The 18,544-nt window shown below is 48.4% G+C and overlaps 1 protein-coding gene across 1 annotated transcript; it reads right to left on the bottom strand.

Moving 5' to 3' along the window:
- Positions 1-3,011: 3,011 nt before the first annotated feature.
- Positions 3,012-17,896, bottom strand: mybbp1a (MYB binding protein (P160) 1a). Its single transcript, XM_049742411.2, has 27 exons — positions 17,656-17,896; positions 17,223-17,318; positions 17,050-17,133; positions 16,900-16,974; positions 16,680-16,787; positions 16,353-16,543; positions 9,426-9,593; positions 9,191-9,308; positions 8,163-8,452; positions 7,958-8,062; positions 7,728-7,853; positions 7,415-7,609; positions 7,232-7,340; positions 7,054-7,144; positions 6,738-6,901; positions 6,565-6,663; positions 6,365-6,487; positions 6,018-6,188; positions 5,788-5,945; positions 5,582-5,716; positions 5,118-5,205; positions 4,825-4,956; positions 4,543-4,611; positions 4,360-4,473; positions 4,120-4,221; positions 3,922-4,046; positions 3,012-3,515 (listed from the first exon to the last, which is right to left on the bottom strand). Exons 1-27 carry the CDS (start codon positions 17,818-17,820, stop codon positions 3,182-3,184), a joined length of 3,735 nt encoding a protein of 1,244 aa, XP_049598368.1. The 5' UTR covers positions 17,821-17,896; the 3' UTR covers positions 3,012-3,181.
- Between the last annotated feature and the right edge of the window lie 648 nt (positions 17,897-18,544).

Genomic DNA, 18,544 nt, shown 5'->3' with positions numbered 1-18,544 from the left:
GTCTCTCAGCTGGCCTGGGAACGCCTTGGGATCCCCCGGGATGAGCTGGATGAAGTGGCTGGGGAGAGGGAAGTCTGGGAGTCCCTCCTGAAGCTGCTGCCCCCGCGACCCGATTCCGGATAAGCGGAAGAAGATGGATGGATGGATGGATGGATGGATGGATGGTTTCAAACTCATAACTGACCACAAGCCCCTCGTTCCATTGTTTATTACCAAAGACCTGGATACAGTTCTCATCATGCCAGAGACTGCTTTTGAGACTAATGGGGTTTAATACAGTGGCAGAGTATGCAACAGGCAAGACCCTGGTAGTAGCAGACACACTGTCCAGGAGTCCAACAAGCGGCAAACCAGAAAGTGACACAGAAGCTGATGTTTGCTGCTACGTAAATGCCATCTTGGAGGCACTCCCGGCGTCAAAGACTAAGATGGAGGAGATAAGGGAGGCCACACAGTCCGACACTGGTCTGCAAGCAGTGGCGAGACTGTGCAGGAAATGGGGTCAAAATACAAAAAGTCCTGCCTAGCTACAAAAACAGATATGCTCAAACCTCATTGAATAAAGTACATAAGCAGACAAGTATATTCACATATTAAATAAATAAAAGAAACATTTTAAGCATATAATTATACCTACATACCAAATCAATAAAGGCATAACTAGACATTTTTGATAAGTGGTGATGAGAAAGGTTTTTAAAACTTTATGATCTGATATATATTTCTGAGCAATTTGAAATAACAAATTACTTTTGATATATTGCCTAAATAGCTTAATGACCCTTAAGGAACTGTGGAATGCATGCCTGATGTTTTTTCTCTGAATCATGGACACGGCCAGAGTCGTCTTCACCGTTCAGTACTTGATTGTATCTTATGTTTTGACTAATGCTAGACGCCAGTTTTTGATTACTACTGAATGCTCTGCACAGAGGGAAATAGTTTGCCTAACAAAGAAAAGATACGGTTGGAAGCATGATTAAACTAAGAATAAGCAAAGACATGATGTATCAAAAGAACAGCAATAGATTAATGATGTCACAGCCAAAAGCTAACATAATTCCGTACAAAATGACAAAATTAAAAGAATGAGGTACAACGGTGTCCAAGATTGGAGAAGAATGTTCACAGGAAGGTCACGTGGAGATAAAACCAGCAGGTGCCAGAAGGAGCCACCCAAAGACTCGGCCAAAGATGATCGCCAAGGCCGAAAGACGGGAGGGAAGACAAGAGCCCCCCTCCACACACACACACCAACAGCCCCCCACCTACACACCGAATCGCCCATAACCAGCACCACTCCCATGGAAGCAGACTCTCCTTCGAACTTGCCCCACCCCGAAGACTCATCACCCATCAATCTCGGCCCACAATGTGCTACTGAATATAAAACTGATCTAACAACCTTGGACTTTGCCTTTTCTGAATGGAGACTTTCCGCTCTTGAAGGGCCCAGCGCTGTATTGTACTTTCCAGAAAACAGAGCTTTTTGAACAAGAATTGTGATTGAACTCAACCAATCTGTGTAAGTCTAATTTCTGCTTCAGTGTCTTTGCATTTTCCTAAATCTGAAGAAATCAAACGAGCACGCAGTGAGTAAATTGGATAACAGGTGATTGGCAAAGGCTTTTGCCGTGAGGCGCAGATAACGCGCTCCCTAAATTGTGGACAGAATCCAGCAACTGGTGAGAGATGGATGGCCAGACCACATTGGCCAGATACCCATCGCTGCGAGAGATTATTACGGCAACAGGGCAGAGCTCTCGGTAAACGATGGTCTGATCACAATCGGAAGTCGCATAGTTATTCCTCCTGAGATGCATGAGGAGATTCTGGACAGGATTCATGATTCACAAACTGCAGAGAGCGTGCACAAGGATCGGTGTGGTGGCCGGGGCAGTCCACCGATCTGAAAGAGAAGGTAGAAAGATGTGGGTTTTGCTTGGAAAATAAGAGGGCACAGAGGAAAGAACCACTCAATCCAACACCTCTACCTGACAGGCCCTGGCAGAGATTAGGGATGGACTTGTGCGAGCAAAAAGGAAAAAACTATCTCGTAGTTTCGGACTCCTATTCCCGTTACCTGGAGATACTAGAACTATCGGCAGCTACAGCAGATCAAGTTGTTGCGAAGTTAAAAGTAACTTTTGCACGGTACAGAATTCCTGAAATAGTATGCTCAGATAACGGACCGCAGTTTGCATGCGAGACTTTCAGAATATTCAGTTAGCGGCACCATCCAACGGCAAGTGTCATCAGATTGCTTGTGAAATAGCCATCAAGATGGGACTTTGCTTCATTTCATGCAGCTCCAAGCAAGAGCTCGAGCCTGGCCCGGGTCGAGTGGCCGGGATCACAGAGAGTTTCTGTTTCCACGGCCCGTTTCTGTTTCCACGGCCCAAATGAGCTCTGTGATACATGAGGCGGCAGTCCACATGACAAGGCCGCAGGATTTATGGCGGCAGCAAGGCCTCACTCGGTGCACGCTCGTCCATTGTTGGGAGCACTACATCAGCTCGGTGACAGCCAAATTAGGCCTTGGCGTGATTGCTCCCCCTTTTACTTTGCTTGTTGGGATAAAGCAGTGTACTGTCAAAGCCTGCACGGAGATCATTTTTCACAAAGTTACGTTAACCTCCTTTTGCCAACTTTGGGCAGTGCGCTTTTTTTCCCCTCATTCGGATAAGACATGGGATGTTTTCAGGTTCAACTACATTATCGCTTAACTAAAAAAAACAAAAAAACAGTATTCCAATGAGCACATGTTCAAGGGCATACATTCTCATTTGACTAGCTTTTTAGTAAATGTAACATGAAATAATTTGAGCATTTCTGCTTGTTGCTGTTTTTTTATGGCAGCTTATTTTTCAACTTGTGCCTCTTATGAAAGCATACCTATGTTGATGATGATGCAGAGTGTCTGTGCCTGCCAACAAAATGGCTTAGAGCGCAAATGGAGCAGCCTTATAGCTTCCGTGCTGCACATAATAGATTGACGACTGAATCCCCAGCAGGAGAAAAGGGCTTTAATGATGTTATTTTTTCCCCTGAAAAAAGCAGTCATGCATTAAAAAAATTAGGATTCCCATCCTTGCACTTTTTCGAGGCGCATGAAAGGTTGATAAAAAATGGAGGAAAAAAAAAATCTATATATTAAAGAGTCCAACTTTATACTTCCTCTTTAATCTTTCTTTTGTTTGTTTTTTTTCTTCATTTTAACTGACTTGTCATTTTGCATTTTGCTTTTCTTGGCCGGGCCAGGATGCGACGCCGGCGTGCCATCTGCCTTCCGCTTTGACTTTTTTTTGTTATTTGTCTTGCCCTGTTCTTTCTTCACCCTCGCGTTGTCCGTCATTGGGGCCGAGCTGGTGGCTGCGGCGGGCTCCAAGATGGGCTGCGATCGTTTTTTCTTTTTTTTGCTTTCTGGTAGGAAGCCCTTTTGCTTCTTGGCAGGCCGGTGCGGCGGCTGCTGGCCACCATCCTTGCCAGGCTTTATCTTCTCCATCGTCGGCTTCCTGAGGGTGGCAAAGATAAACAAGACGACTTTGAGTACGCTCTCGGACACCCCGATAGGAGAAGCTGACGTCAACTTCTCTCGTCAGTAAAGAGGATTGTGTTTGTTTTTGTGGGGAACCCAACCGCCATGAACTTCCTAGTCAGTCAGCAAATGAGCAAAGTAAAAACACTGCTCTTTGGCTCTATCTTGTGGCGATCCATGAGTTTCAAGAAAAGTAGTTTTTTGCTGCCATCTTGTGGTACCTCAAGAAAAACGCTTTTTTACAACCCCCGCCTTCCGTGATTCAGTAAAAACATCCCCCGTCGGGTGCCAATTATGTTCGGTAGATGCGAGACAAAAAGCGGCATGTGGCAATTGTGAACCTTGTAAAAGTTGCGACGGCCTTGGCTCGTTCCGGCACTCACGTGACTCCAAAGTGTCTCATGACGGTCCAGTAGGTGTCCTCTAGCTTGCCTGTCTTCTTGAAGGCAAACATTTCAGGCAGGAGCTGCAGGGTGCTCTTGAGAGACTCCAAGTCCACAGACAGCTTCTATACAGACATTGAATGTCCTCTTTTTCTTTCCTTCTTTTGATATCTTGTTTCCTGCTCATGTACGACCTACCTGCAGTTGGATGAGTTTGACCAGCAAGCGACACAGCTCTAGCGCCTTCACCGTCTTTTCCCGCAGAGCCTTGTTCTCCATTTGACCTTGCAGCTTGAAAGCCTGAAAAAGTGGCCCATTGAATCAACTTGGCATCGGCTCGGGGGAAGAATCCGCGAGGCAATATTCGGACTTGCACTTGCGGTTCGATACAGAGCAGTAATTTTGTTCTGGGGGTGGGGGGTTCAATGGTGGACTCACCGCGGTGAGCTGAGCCACCACCTTGGTGCACAAATGCAACCACGGCGCGCCGCTCATCAGCTTCTGCACGTCCCTGTTTAGCATGGCACGGAGTAGCAACACGCACGCCTGGCCCTGCAAGCACAAAACACGTCTAACGTTTGCGCTGACACTTGATCTGCTTTAAAATTAAGGTTACGCCACCTGCTGGTGCTCCCTGACGCCCGATGTGATGTGCTGCACCGTCGCGTTCAACAGCTTCACGCACAAAACCTGCATGACATATACATACACACACACATACATAGGATATAATGTCAGTGCCAATAATGTCAATAATAATTATTATGTGTGTGCGTCCACGTTATATTTCATTTTTGTATTAGCTTAGCGCGTGCACGCGCGCATGCACACGCACGCATGCACACATACGACGAGCGGGTCGCATAAATTAGTGCTGCCATCCGCTGCGCCCTACTCGCTTACCGGAAATCTAGCAAAGAGGTCAGTGAACATCTGGGTGGTCAGGGGGCTCTTCCTGCGACTCATGAAGTGGCCGAGGGCCTCTCGAAAGATGCCGGCCACCTGCTCCACGTCCACATTGCCCATGAAGCACAACTGAAGGCACACAAGGCCAAACGTCAGCTCGCAAGGCAGTTCATTTTGCTTACAAGCTCATTGTGAGACAAGTGATGAGCAAGGCGTACAGCTGAGGACGGCCCGATTGTTCAAAGACAGCAACAAAAGGATTCATTCAAAGAAGGGGGTTAGTTACGTACGTCTGGCGCAATCCCGGACACCCGCGCCCCGGCCACGCTTTCGCCGGACGGAACTCCTCGCAACACTTTGACGACATACAGAGCGGCGCTGAAAACAAAACAGACACAAGATGGTGGATGCTGCCATTTTGGAGTTTCATACAAGGAAAATAAAAAAAACAAAAACAAATGAAAAAACAGCCCCATGAAAACTTTCACCAATTAACAGAAAAGTGTGCACGTCTATCGTAACTAGAGACAAAGTTTGAACACTATAGTCCCAGAAGGTCAGCCATTTTGGTTTCAGTCATGTTGGAAAGTTAGTTTGAGGAGTCAGTGACATTTGACCCCCCTCCCCCCAAGAAAAGCCCTAAAATGAGTTTAATCCATTGGCCCAAATCTGTCCGCCATGAAAAAGTGTCAAGGAACCATGCTCCAAGGGGACACTAAGTCAGCCATTTTGGTTAGAGTTTGCCGACGAGAACCTGAAATAGTAGAGGCCGACAGACGACTCGGACAACTTCTGCATTTTTGTCATCAGCTTGTTCAGAAGGAAGTGAAGCTCTTCCTGTTGGTCTTGTGCTGTCTTGCAGTAGCCCTTGGACCGGCACAGCTGGTTCCTACAAAAAGAAAAGAAAATGGCAGTGGTTATGTTGTAGGAGCTCATTGCGAGTATGGAGGAGTGTGTTACTTGAAAATGTCCGCCGCCCTGCGTAGAAATTCCTGCCCCTGCTGCTCATTGCCCGACACCATCCCTCGCTCAATCAAGGACAGCAGAGGCTCCAAAAGGTTCAGAACCAGAGGATTGTCAGCCTGCCGAGACACAAACACCTCAACCAGGTCCAGCACCTACAATCACAAAGACAAGAGCTTTTTTTACCCCCCTTTTTATGTTCCGATGGAAGATGGTCTCCAACCTACCTTGATCTTGAAATCAAACAACAGTGTCTTCTTTTTGCGCATTTTAGCCACGGTGTCCTTTCTGGCCAGGACCTTCTTCTGCTGCTCCGAAAAGAGCACCGACAGGCTCTTGTCCAGCTCCATCATGGTATCATCATCCAAGTCATCTTCGCTGCTATCCTCCTCTGCGGCCTGGAAACAAAGCATGACGTCATCATCCTCAGCTGATAAAAAGGACAGGGGAGCTTCAGCGATCATGTCAGTCTTGTACTGATGGCGCCCCCTAGTGGGGAAATATTAAATTACACACACACGCACACTCATGCAAACAGCGTGGCGCCACTCGCTCTCCGACTCCAAAGCCTCACCAGAGCGTTCTTCTTCTGCAGCACTTTCATCAGCTCCGCTTTGAAGTTTTGGTCCACCTCCTCCTCCACAGCCTCGTCACTGTCATCGTCGTCCTCGTCAGAGGCGCCATCTGACTCGTCTTCCTTTTTTGGGGCAAAAGCTACTTTCAAGTCAAGGCTGCAGCTCGAGCGGAGACCAAATAAAAAAAAAGGCCAAGCACCATGTCCTCCTCAACGTCATTCTCCGTTTCCATCTTCTCGGCGTCGTCCAGAACCAGCACGGGGCCGTCCCCCTCTGCGTCCTCATCCGGCTCCAGCGCCTATGCAATAAAGACAAGTCCGGCGTGACAGCACCCGGGCAGCGAGCAGCGCGGGCGGGCGGACCATGGCTTACGTCCAGGATGGCGGTGAGGGCGGCAGCGTTGACGTGTGGGCAGATGGAGGCGAAGACGCTCTTGCACACCTGCCTGATGTGGCGGCTGGGTTGGGACAGCAGCGACAGCAAGATGTCGACCATCACCTCCACCCACTGGGGTTCTGCCTCCCCCCGCTTGCCGGCTACCCAAATAAAAATCACACACAAACTTGTTTCATATAAAAATGCTGCCAGTGGCTTTTTTCCTCGTTCCTTTTGACAATGCAAATCTGTTCTTGCTTTTGGCTCGACCATGCTGACGCTTTACATTTTGCTTTGGTGACAAGCAGCTGACCTTTCTCCTGATTCTTCTTGGCTGTCTTCTCCTGTGCTTCATCCACGCATCTCTGCAGGTCCTTCATGACGTCCAGCAGCTCATCAGGAGCCTTGGCCAAAGGCAGCGCAGTCCGTTTTGTTTCTGCTCATTTGCTTGCCGAGCACGCCGAGCGAAAGGTGAACCCGGCGGGGCATACCTTGAAGAGGTGCATGCCGATCAAGAGGAAGAGCTGCCGGAAGGCGGCGTTCTCCGCCGAGTGGCCTTTGCCGCCTTTCTTCTTCAGGCACACCACCGACTCCAACATGCTGAGAGAAAAGAAGCAACAAATGACAATCGTCGCCAACGCGGGAGAGTCAACGAGGCAATACACGGTGCCGACCTGTCCCAGGCCTGCCTCTGCTCCTCACTGAGGGTATGGACGGGGCGGACCAAAGCGGGCTTGTCGAGCAGGTCTTGGGCGTACTGGACCAGGCGCTCCAGCCACAAGGAGCCATCGGACGTGACGCCCGTCGGCCGCTTCTGGGGCGCCACCGACTCGTCGGCCAGCGGCAAGTTATGCACGGATAGGAGGAGCCTGGTGGATGTGCGTTCCACAGTGACGCAATGTCGTGTGCGCCCGGGAGCTCCCCAAAACAATAAAAAATGCTACTCAAGTGTCATCTCATTCTCAGCAAACATAGTTGAACTCCCACCCAAAGAAAGACGTGACCATCAGTGCTCTGGTTTTCCCATCCAGTGGGATGTGGAGCTTCTCTTCGGTTTCTGGAATGTTGGTGCAGGCCTTCTTGACGCTGAAGAAGGTGTGGAAAAAGACAAATCTGGAGAAAAAAAGTGGGACGTCACATGGTGACATCATTTGTGAGTTTTTTATGGTACAGTTTCAGCTCGAGGAGGAGTTCTTGGTCATCATGATGCATCTTACCTGGCAATGTCCATGATAAGCTGCTCGTCCTTCTTCACGTGGTTGTTGTCCACGATGGAGACCAGCCTGGCCACGATCCACTTCCTCAGGCGAAATTGGGGGGGCCTAAAGAGGACAACGAGCCGGTGAGTGCTCACTCTGCTTCCCGGGTTTCTTGAGGTACCCTTTGTTTTGTCAGGAATCCTCTTGGTTCCTCGGGACTCACTCTTTCAACTCTTCTTTGCGCTCCGTCTGCTTGTGAGAGGTGAAGTTGAGCAGCTCGTCCACACGGGGCCGCAGGAAGATGGACCTGAGCCACGCCACATAATTCCGCAGCGCCGCCGGCTGTAGGTGCTGCACCACGCGCCACACGGACGGCACCACCGGGTAGCCCTGATTGACGAGTGAGGTGAAGCCCACCATCACCGCCAACTGCTTTTCAGTATCCTGGCAGCCAGCCAGGAAGTTGGACACATAAGCGTCCATCTCGGGCACCAGCTTGAAGTGATCTTGTTTCTGCAGAACAACTCAATGAGTCATTTCCGGCGAGTTGTATCCAGGGCGCCACCTTGTGGCATTACTTCACAGTGACACAACTGCGTGTTACTCAAACGGTCTACTTGGCCACTGCACCCATGTTGGTGTGACCCAGGAGAAAAGATAAAAATAACCCAATGCACAAAACAATCTGTCCCGGGTCGGTCCAATCTTAAAAGTTAAAGTCCCAATGATCGTCACACACACATCTCGGTGTGGTGAAATTTGTCCTCTGCATTTAACCCATCCCCGTGTGATTTTGATCCATCCCCTGGGGGAGAGGGGAGCAGTGAGCAGCAGCGGTGCCGCGCTCGAGAATCATTTGATGATCTAACCCCCCAATTCCAACCCTTAATGCTGAGTGACAAGCAGGGAGGCAATGGGCCCCATTTTTATACTCTTTGGTATGACCCGGCCAGGGTTTGAACACACAACCTTCCAGTCTCTACCACTAGGCCACTGAGCTGGTCTTGACCCCATATTGGCTTATTTTTTATCCCCAACAGCCCATTTAAGGGCGTAAGCTTGAGACGTAACCAACTCTGCCAAGTAACGAACTAGGGGTAAAAAAAATCCAAGCAATTTCCGTGCGAGCTCATTCAACATTCCTAATCAAGCATGGAGGACCTGTGTTATCAGCGTGGCCAAGTAAGAAGGCCACGTGGTTAATGTCTATGTCGCAGCCGCGTGCGACGCCGATAAGAAATCCCGACTAACCTGGGCCGACACCACGTGATCGCCGTATTGCTTCATCACCTCCCCTGACAGAACCTCTCTGAGCTGGTATACGGACAGCAGTGGCAAAGCGCTGCCCAACAGTCGGAAACTCACAAAGCTACACAAAAAACAAAACACGCACGGAAGAATTGATGGTCAGTTTCAAATGTCAACTCAGTTGTGTGGGTTAGGGGGCACTTTCCTGTTTGCTAATGCTCTTGTGCACAAAACTCACTGCGTGGGCCCCCAGTGCTCCTTCAGCATTCCCTCCACGACGGCTTTGTTCCAGAAGAGCTGGAAGCTGTCTTCCCTCAGGGACAGCTTCAGGAGGTCCAGGGCCAACGGTGGCAGCGCACACTCCTTCTTTGCCGACCGGGCGGCCATCTTAAGTAGGTGTGTCAGCCTACGAGAGAGAACCCGGTGCACCTCGAGAGTTCAGAAAAGGCTCTGCGATGTTCATCACTCAATCAAGCCCCGCAAAAGGTTTGGGATTGACCAAACAGATGAAAAATAAGATGGCAGCAGAGCACTCATTTTGTCTAAATCAGGGGTCACCAACAAGGTTCCCGCGCGGGCACCAGGTCGCCCGTGAGGACCGCATGAGTCGCCCGCAGGACTGTTCTAAAATTAGCTCAAATAGCGGCACTTGTAAGTGAGCTGCATCTATTTATTTTACAGTCAAACCTTGGTTTTCGAACGTCCCGGTTCTCGAACAAATTGGAATTCAAACAAAAAATTTTAGATTTTTTTTGCTTCGGTTGTCGAACAAAATTCGGAGGTCGAACCTCGCGAGATGAGCCGGGAGGACCTGAGAAAACCTGACCACGCGGCCTGGATGCTGACTGACTCCGTTGTTATTGTATTTTCGTTACTTTGAGGATTGTATTAACTCCTAATCATGCCTCCAAAGAAAGCAAGTGGGAGCAGTAAAGCCATCCTAAAACACAAAGACGCTCTTAAAGCAATGCAACAGTGAGCAGCCGGCGCGCTGCGGTTGCGTGATCGGACCAAATTAAGCTCCCTGCGCACTGAGGTCCACTTGAATTTTGGAAAGCACATCAGGACTTTAACAATATTTTCTAAATTTTAGCGACGGCTCTGTCACAATAATGCGACCAGCGCGGAGCAGTTGCGCGTTCGGCGGTGCGCTGCAGTTGCGCGATCGGACAAAATTAAGCTCAATGCGCACTTAGGTCCACTTAAATTTTGGAAAGCACATCACGACTTTAAAGATATTTTCTAAATTTCAGCGACGGCTCTGTCACAATAATGTGACCAGCACGGTGCAGTTGCGCGGTGGGCAACGCGCTACGGTTGTGCGTTCGGCGGTGCGCTGCAGTTGCGCGATCGGAGAAATATGCGCAAATGATAAAATGCTTAAAAAAGGCGGGGTCTTTTTTGTCTTGAAACGGATTACATTTTTTTCCATTATTTGTAATGGGAAAAATAGATTCGGAATTCGACCGATTCGCTTCTCGAACCGCCTTCTGGAACGGATTGTGGTCAAAAACCAAGGTTTGACTGTATTTTTGCCATTCTTGTTAAAATCACACTTACATGTGAACTGGAAATGACAATAATAACACATAGTGAAAGCCGAATTGAGCAAATTGGCTATTTCAGAAGTGTGTGTCAAACTGGTAGCCCTTTGCCTTAATCAGTACCCAGGAAGTAGCTCTCGGTTTAAGAAAGGTTGGTGACCCCTGGTCTAAATGAACCCCCCTGAACATCATTCCTCGACAAAATTCACTTCAACACACTTGGCGGCAAAGCATTAATTTAAAAAAAAAAAAATCTTAATCTAGCATAGCACCTAGACATCAAGACGGTGCACCTCAGGTCCAAGTAAAATTATTACGACTACGACAGGATCACCACCTTATCGTGGTGGGGTGCTTTGCGTGTCTCCATGACCCCTAGAGCTATGTATGTCGGCAGGAGTATTACACTCCTGGCAGGGTCACCCAAGCCGAACAGGTCGAAGGGTAGAGACCAGACAAAGAGTGATTGCACTGGCCCTCCAGGTTGGGGGTTGGGCTGTGGGCTGATATCCCGCTCCCGGAAAAAAACATAATTACAGAAACCAGAAGCAGAGCGCACACACCAAATCAGGGGAACGCTGTAGCCAGTCCTGTACCCAGAGACACGATGACGCACAGGGGCCAAAGCCAACAGGATGCCCTTGGGCCGAATAGACCACTGCTGCACCCGAATAACACCATGACGATTGGAAACTGGAATGTACGAACACTATACGTAAGCGGCAACATCACACTAGCAGCAAGAGAAATGACCAACAGAGGAATGGACATCATGGGTATCAGCGAAACGCACTGGACAGGACAAGGGAGAGTGGAACTGGCAAAAGGAGAAACCATCATCTACTCAGGAAGAGCCGACGACAACCATAGACAAGGCAAGGCGTAGGCATACTCATGTCGAAAGCAGCAGCAAGAGCCCTGATTGACTGGACTCCAGTGAACGAAAGAATCGTTCAAGCCAGGTACCACTCCCATCACATTAAGTTAACGATTATACACATTTACACACCCACAGAAGATGCAGAAGAGAAAGAAAAGGACACATTTTACACGAGACTGCAAAATGTACTAGATAGCAGGAACAAACATGACATGTTAATTGTAACAGGAGGCTTGAATGCCAAAGTAGGAGATGGACACCAAAATTACAAGAGGGTCATGGGCTAGCACAGACTCGGAAGGCCGAATAACAACGGAGAAAGGCTTTGCGAAATGTGTGACATGAACGAACTAGTCATAACAGGTAAGCTGTTTCCACATAAAGACATACATTTTACCTGCCGAGGGAATTTACTGCGATTCTGCTAGTCGCGGTATACATCCCGCCTTCCAACATCGAAGGCGACAGGATCGCGGCTCTTAGTGAACTGTATCAGGCCGTCAGTGAACAACAGACGGCGCACCCTGACGGTTTCACCATCTTCGCTGGGGACTTTAATCATGCTAACCTGAAGTCGGTTTTTCCGAGGCTTCACCAGCATGTTAATTTTCCAACTCGTGGTAACAGCTTCCTGGAACTGGTCTACTCTAGACATAAAGGAGCTTTCAAGGCCGCCCCCCTCCCCCATCTTGGACTTTCTGACCATCTCACTGTCATGCTTTTGCCTGCATACAGACAAAGGGTGAAGGCATACAGACTGGTTCGCAAGCGGGTACGGGTGTGGCCTGAGGGTGCCTCTGATGCGCTTCGAGGCTGCTTTGGCACTACTGACTGGGACATGTTTAAGCGGGCGGCCACTTGCGACAATCAGACACACATAGAGGAGTATACTGACTCTGTTTCCTCTTACGTCACGAAGTGGATTGATGATGTGACTCACTCGAAGTCCATCGTCACTCGGGCTAACTAGAAGCCATGGCTGACGGGGGCTGTCCTCAGGCTGCTGAGGGCCGGGGACAAAGCCTTGAGAGCGGGGGATGAGGCTGGCTTGAGGGCAGCGAGGGCCGACCTGTCCCGGGGCATCAAGGAAGCAAAAAGGGCGTTCTCTTGCAAGATGACCGCCCACTTCAAGGACAGCAGGGATGCACGGAGCCTTTGGCAGGGCATTCAGACCATCACGGACTACAAGCCCGCGCCGCAGAGCTGTGAGGGCGACGTCCGTCTGCTCAATGATCTTAACCGCTTCTATGCTGGCTTCGACGCTCAGAACAACAGCACTAGCCCGCTGAAGACCACTCTCCATCCACACGAGCAGACCCTGTGCCTCTCTGCCGACAGTGTGAGGAGGGCGCTTGCCGCTATCAACACCCGTAAGGCGGCGGGCCCTGACAACATCCCAGGTCGAGCGCTGAAGGACTGCGCTGGGGAGCTGACGGGTGTCTTCACGGACATCTTTAACATCGTCCCTTCGTGTTTCAAGGGTGCCACCATCGTACCTGTGCCGAAGGAGCCTGCTCCGTCCTGCTTCAATGACTACCGCCCCGTGGCACTGATGCCCATCATCATGATGTGCTTTGAGCGGCTTGTCTTGGAGCACATTCATTCCATTCTCCCCCCCACCTTAGACCCCTTCCAGTTTGCGTACCGGGCCAAACGGTCCTCTGAGGATGCCATCTGCTCTGCCCTCCACTCGACCCTCTCCCACCTGGAGAGTAGGGACTCGTATGTGAGATTGCTGTTTGTGGACTTCAGTTCTGCCTTCAACACCATTGTGCCACAAAAACTCATCTGCAAACTCCACAAGCTGGGTCTCAATACCTAGCTCCGCAACTGGCTACTGGTCAGAGGCCTCAGGTGGTACGTGTTGGCGACAAAATCTCCGCCAGCATCACGCTGAGCACGGGGGCCCCCCCAAGGCAGTGTGCTCAGTCCGCTGCTCTTCACCCTGCTGACGCATGACTTCACTGCGTCCTACAGCGACAACCGCATAGTGAAGTTTGCTGACGACACGACTCTGGTGGGTCTCATCACCAAGGGCGACGAGACTCAGTACAGGTTGGAGGTTGACCTTCTGACCGCGTGATGCAGGGACAACAACCTCCTGCTGAACGTCAACAAGACCAAGGAAACTGTTGTTGACTTCTGGAAGGGTCACACCCAACACCTGCCGCTGACCATCGACAGTGCTGTGGTGGAGAGGGTGAGCAGCACCAAATTCCTCAGTGAGGACCTCTCCTGATCCGCCAACACCGCGTCACTGGCGAAGAAAGCTCAGCGCCGCCTGTACTTCCTGCGGAAACTCAGGCGAGCAAGTTGTTTTTCTTATTTATTCGTCACTCTTATTTATTCATTGATTGTGCCTTCTTGTTTTATTTTTCTTGTGTTGTTTACTTGTATGTACATTGTGAACTATGTCTTGTCACCGTGGGATAGTGGGAACGAAATTTCGATCTTTTTGTGTGTCTTGGCATGTGAAGAAATTGACAATAAAGAAGACTTCGACTTTTGACTTTGAAAGCAACGTGGGTATCTCCAGATGGGAAGACCAGGAATCAGATAAATCACACACTCATCAATAAACGATTTAGGAACTCAGTGAGTGATACAAGAGTCCACAGGTCTGCAGACATTGGAAGTGACCACTATCTTGTATGTACAACAATCAAGCTAAGACAGAAGAGACGACAAAAAGAAAAGAAAAACACCAGAATCAAGTATGACATCGCAAAGTTGAAGAACGAAAACATGTTAAAGACCTTCACTATCCGTTTAAGAAACAGGTACCAAGTACTCGAAGAGTTAGAGCGAGGAGGAGCAGGAGATGAAGAGGTAGAGCGTGACTTCCAAGTAATGGAGAGGGCATACATAGAAGTAGCGGAGTCAGTATTGGGTACACCACGGAAAAAGAAGAAGCCATGGATCAGTGAGGAATCATGGAGCCTCGTAGAGCAAAGAGAAGAAATAAATAAGAAGATCCTGGGAACACATTTCGAAAGCAGCTAAAAGAGAAGAGAAGTATGCAGAGAAGAACAAAGAGGTGAAGAGAAGTATAAAAGCAGACAAAAGGAAATGGATGGAGGACATTGCAAGTGAAGCTGAAGCTGCTGCAAGAAAACAACACATGAAGACACTTTATGGACTAACAAAGACGCTGGGCAACGAGAGACCCAGGTAGAGCACAGCAGTACTAGACAAGGATGGTAACCTTGTTAGTGGAAGGGATGCAATTAAGATGAGATGGACGGAACACTTAAAAGAAGCGTTAAATAGAACAGAGCCGGAAAACCCAATAACTGAAGAAGACAAATATGAATTCAGCAACAGAATTGAAGAGACCACGGTAAATGAACCAACACTAAGTAAAGTCAAAGAAGCAATAAAAAGACTGCAGAATGGCAAGGCAGCAGGAATTGACTCCATCACAGCCGAATTATTAAAAGCATATGTAAAGTTTTCAGCAATGAAGGTACACCAACTGTTACGGAAAACATGGAAACATGAGAAGATCCCAACAAAGTGGAAGCGAGGACTAATCATCAAACTAGCGAAGAAGGGAAATCTCAAAGAATGCGAAAACTCAAGAGGCATAACCCTGCTCTCCAAAGTGGGAAAGATACTGGGCAGGATTATAGCAGACCGAATAAGGAATGGAATCGATTGCAGGCTGAGAAAGGAACTACCAGGTTACAGGACAGGTTGGGGAACAACAGAGCAAGTCTTCATATTGAGAAACATAATTGAACAGGTAAATGAGTGGCAAGCAACACTATACTTAAACTTCGTAGACTTTGAATAAGCCTTCGACTCTGTACATCACGAAAGCCTGTGGATCATCATGAAGAAGTATGGAATTCCGGAGAAGATTGTGAGAATGGCCAGACTATTTTATGAAGATTTCCAGTGTGCGGTAGAAGACCAAGGTGTATGTGAGTGTTTCAACATCAAAACTGGCGTAAAGCAAGGATGCAATATGTCAGGGTTCTTGTTTTTAATTGTGATGGACTGAATTATGCGAAGAACAGGTCAAGAGGGAGAAAATTGAATTACCGTATTTTTCGGACTAAAAGTCGCTCAGGAATACAAGTCGCATCAGCCATAAAATGCACACTATAGAGGAAAAAAACATACAAGTCGCACCGGAGTTTAAGTCGCATTTTGGGGGAAATTTATTTGACAAAATCCAAATTTTGTTGGGCGGCTCGGTGGCGCACTGGGTAGCACGTCCGCCTCACAGTTAGGAGGGTGCGGGTTCGATTCCACCTCCGGCCCTCCCTGTGCGGAGTTTGCATGTTCTCCCCGAGCCCAACTTTATCAAACTTAAAAAGACCTGGAGCTCCAATGACATCTTAAGAAGAACCAAGCTTTATAAGACGCTAGTAGTGCCAGTACTGCTGTATGGATGTGAAACGTGGAAAATGAATAAAGGGGACAGCAAGGCAATTAATGTGTTCAACAACCAATGCCTACGAAGAATACTCTGCATACATTGGCAAGACCACATCACCACTAAAGACCTACTAGAAAGAGCTGAAATGGAGCCATTGAGTGAAGAAGTTAGGATGCGTAGATGGAAAATGAATACTACGGCAGGACCACAACAATGACTGCAACACAGCCATGACCTGGGCACCAGAAGGAAAAAGAAGGAAAGGAAGACCGAAGGACAAAAAAGGACATGACTAGCTAGGTTTTTTTTTAGTGACTATCCAAGGATTTAGGTGCACATTTTGGCAATTCTTACTGTCCAATGTTGTCGTTGTTGATGATCTTGGAAGAGCCCAACAGTTTTTTTACTTTCTTGGGTTGGAGGGTCTGGGGAAAGCGCTCCAGCGCCACCAACAGCAGTTGCAGCTGCTCTGGAGTCTGGAAAGCCGAGGCCATGTCGGCCTGCAGAGCACTCAGCAGGACCTCCTCAAATACCTTCTTGGGGACCTGCCGGGACACCGACACGGGGGAGACTGTGATGATGACTGTGCATGAGTCAGAAATTAGATTTTACGGAGGTTGGTTATAAAACAATTTACTCTTAAAAAAATATAATTAAAAAGCCTTATTGTGCTGTTATTACCTCAGCGAGGATGTCCATCATGGTCTTGTTGGGCAGGTCCTTCAGGTGCTGTCGCTGTTGGGTGAGGTTTTGCAGAAGCTGCACACAACCCAGCACCACTGGGGGCTCCTGCGCGGGCGCAAAATAGAAAAGTTGAGCTCAAATTTGCTACACGCGCTGGACATTCTCTAGTCACACAGCCTGCAAAAGACAAGGTCTGCATGTGTTCCTACGTACTTACTTTGAAAAGGCGACCTGACTGATGGAGAGCAAGGACGCCAAACAAGCTGCCAAATGCAGCATTTCTGACAAATTTCTGCAGGACAAGAAATATTTAACCTTTTTTCTTACAGCATATTCTAATCCCCCCCCCCCCAAAATAAACAGTCACCTTTGTGGTTGTTTGCACATTGTGTTTCTCTCTGATCCTGTCAAGGATGTTCTGCAGAGTGATGTCCTCAAACGCGGTCAGGAGCTGGCGGAAACAATAACATAATTTTGGCATCACACCACAAACACTAACGGGTCAAAGCATGGGGCACAGTCGTCGGAATCCTCGCTCACCTGACCCAGAGCTAGACTGAAGCCTGGCCTCGCCGCCTCCCGCGTGTGAGCAAGTCCGTCCACCAACTTCTTGAGCGTGTACTCCAACTCATCCTCCTGTGAACAACACAATGCATAACACGGAAATCATTATTGCATATTAATTACATCAGTTAAAATGTTCTACTCGCGAAATAAGTTCAAATTAATTATGTTAATACGGTGTAAATGATATTTTACTTTCTATTTTCAGACGATGTGCAAAATTAATTCATCTTTTGATTTTAAATGGCAGTGTTGGCACACATGTATGTTGATAAAATAATGGATAAGTTTTTAACTCGATAAATTATGCTGTGGTTTCAAGGATTAAGACATCATGAAAAGACTGTAACATGACTTTAAACAGGTCCAGTGTAGTGTGCCACAATACGCATGGCTGAACGCAACCCACCTCGTTGTTGTCTTTTAGGTATTTCAGAAGATTTTCCACCGCTCTAAGACGAATTTCTTGATCGGGTTTGGCCAAATCCCAGAAGAAGTCGAGGAAGACTCGGTTCTGATGGAGGGCGCCAGCCGTCCTTACCGGCACGGCCGCAATTGGCTGAATATCCATCATGTCTATGAACACCTCACCGGAGTATGCCGAAAGTACGGCGAGGAAAAAACGTGTACGCACGTCTTTTCCTGAGGAAGTGACTACTTCCGGGTCATTTTTTTTTGACAATTTACAACTTTATTGACAATGCAAATGGTGAACAAACAGCGACCTTTCGATTTTTTTTTTAAGCAAAAAGGCATTTATAACTAACTACGCAATAGAGATGAGACTCATATTTTCCTGGCTATCCAAGTATGATTTTCAAAATGACTTTTTATAACAATTCAATCAAGTGGATTTGCTTCAGAACTCATCACGAAGGGCGACGAGACTCGGTACAGGTCGGAAGTTGACCTTCTGACCACGTGGTGCAGGGACAACAACCTCCTGCTGAACGTCAACAAGACCAAGGAAATCGTTGTTGACTTCCGGAAGGGTCACACAAAACACCTGCCGCTGATCATCGATGGTGCTGTGGTGGAGAGGGTGAGCTGCACCAAGTTCCTGGGGGTGCACATCAGTGAGGACCTCTCCTGGTCCGCAAACACCTCGTCACTGGCAAAGAAAGCTCAGCGCTGCCTGTACTTCCTGCGGAAGCTCAGGCGTGCATGTGCTCCTCAGGCAGTCCTGTCTACATTCTACCGTGGCACCGTTGAGAGCGTCCTCACCAGTTGCATCGCTGTCTGGGGTGGTAACTGCACTGAACAGAACTTGAAGGCCCTGCAGCGCATAGTGAATACGG

The sequence above is a fragment of the Syngnathus scovelli genome, chromosome 15 (assembly GCF_024217435.2).
Source record: "Syngnathus scovelli strain Florida chromosome 15, RoL_Ssco_1.2, whole genome shotgun sequence".
Lineage (NCBI taxonomy): Eukaryota > Metazoa > Chordata > Actinopteri > Syngnathiformes > Syngnathidae > Syngnathus > Syngnathus scovelli.
This window is presented reverse-complemented; position numbering and strand designations above follow the sequence as displayed.

Excerpts from the sequence above, each read along its gene's own strand:
- mybbp1a (XM_049742411.2), bottom strand. The coding sequence starts at position 17,820 with ATGATGGATATTCAGCCAATTGCGGCCGTGCCGGTAAGGACGGCTGGC. Across the intron at positions 6,189-6,364 it reads TGCAGAAGAAGAACGCTCTG|GCCGCAGAGGAGGATAGCAG; the intron begins GTGAGGCTTTGG and ends CTTTGTTTCCAG. Across the intron at positions 4,047-4,119 it reads TCAAACTCATCCAACTGCAG|AAGCTGTCTGTGGACTTGGA; the intron begins GTAGGTCGTACA and ends ATGTCTGTATAG.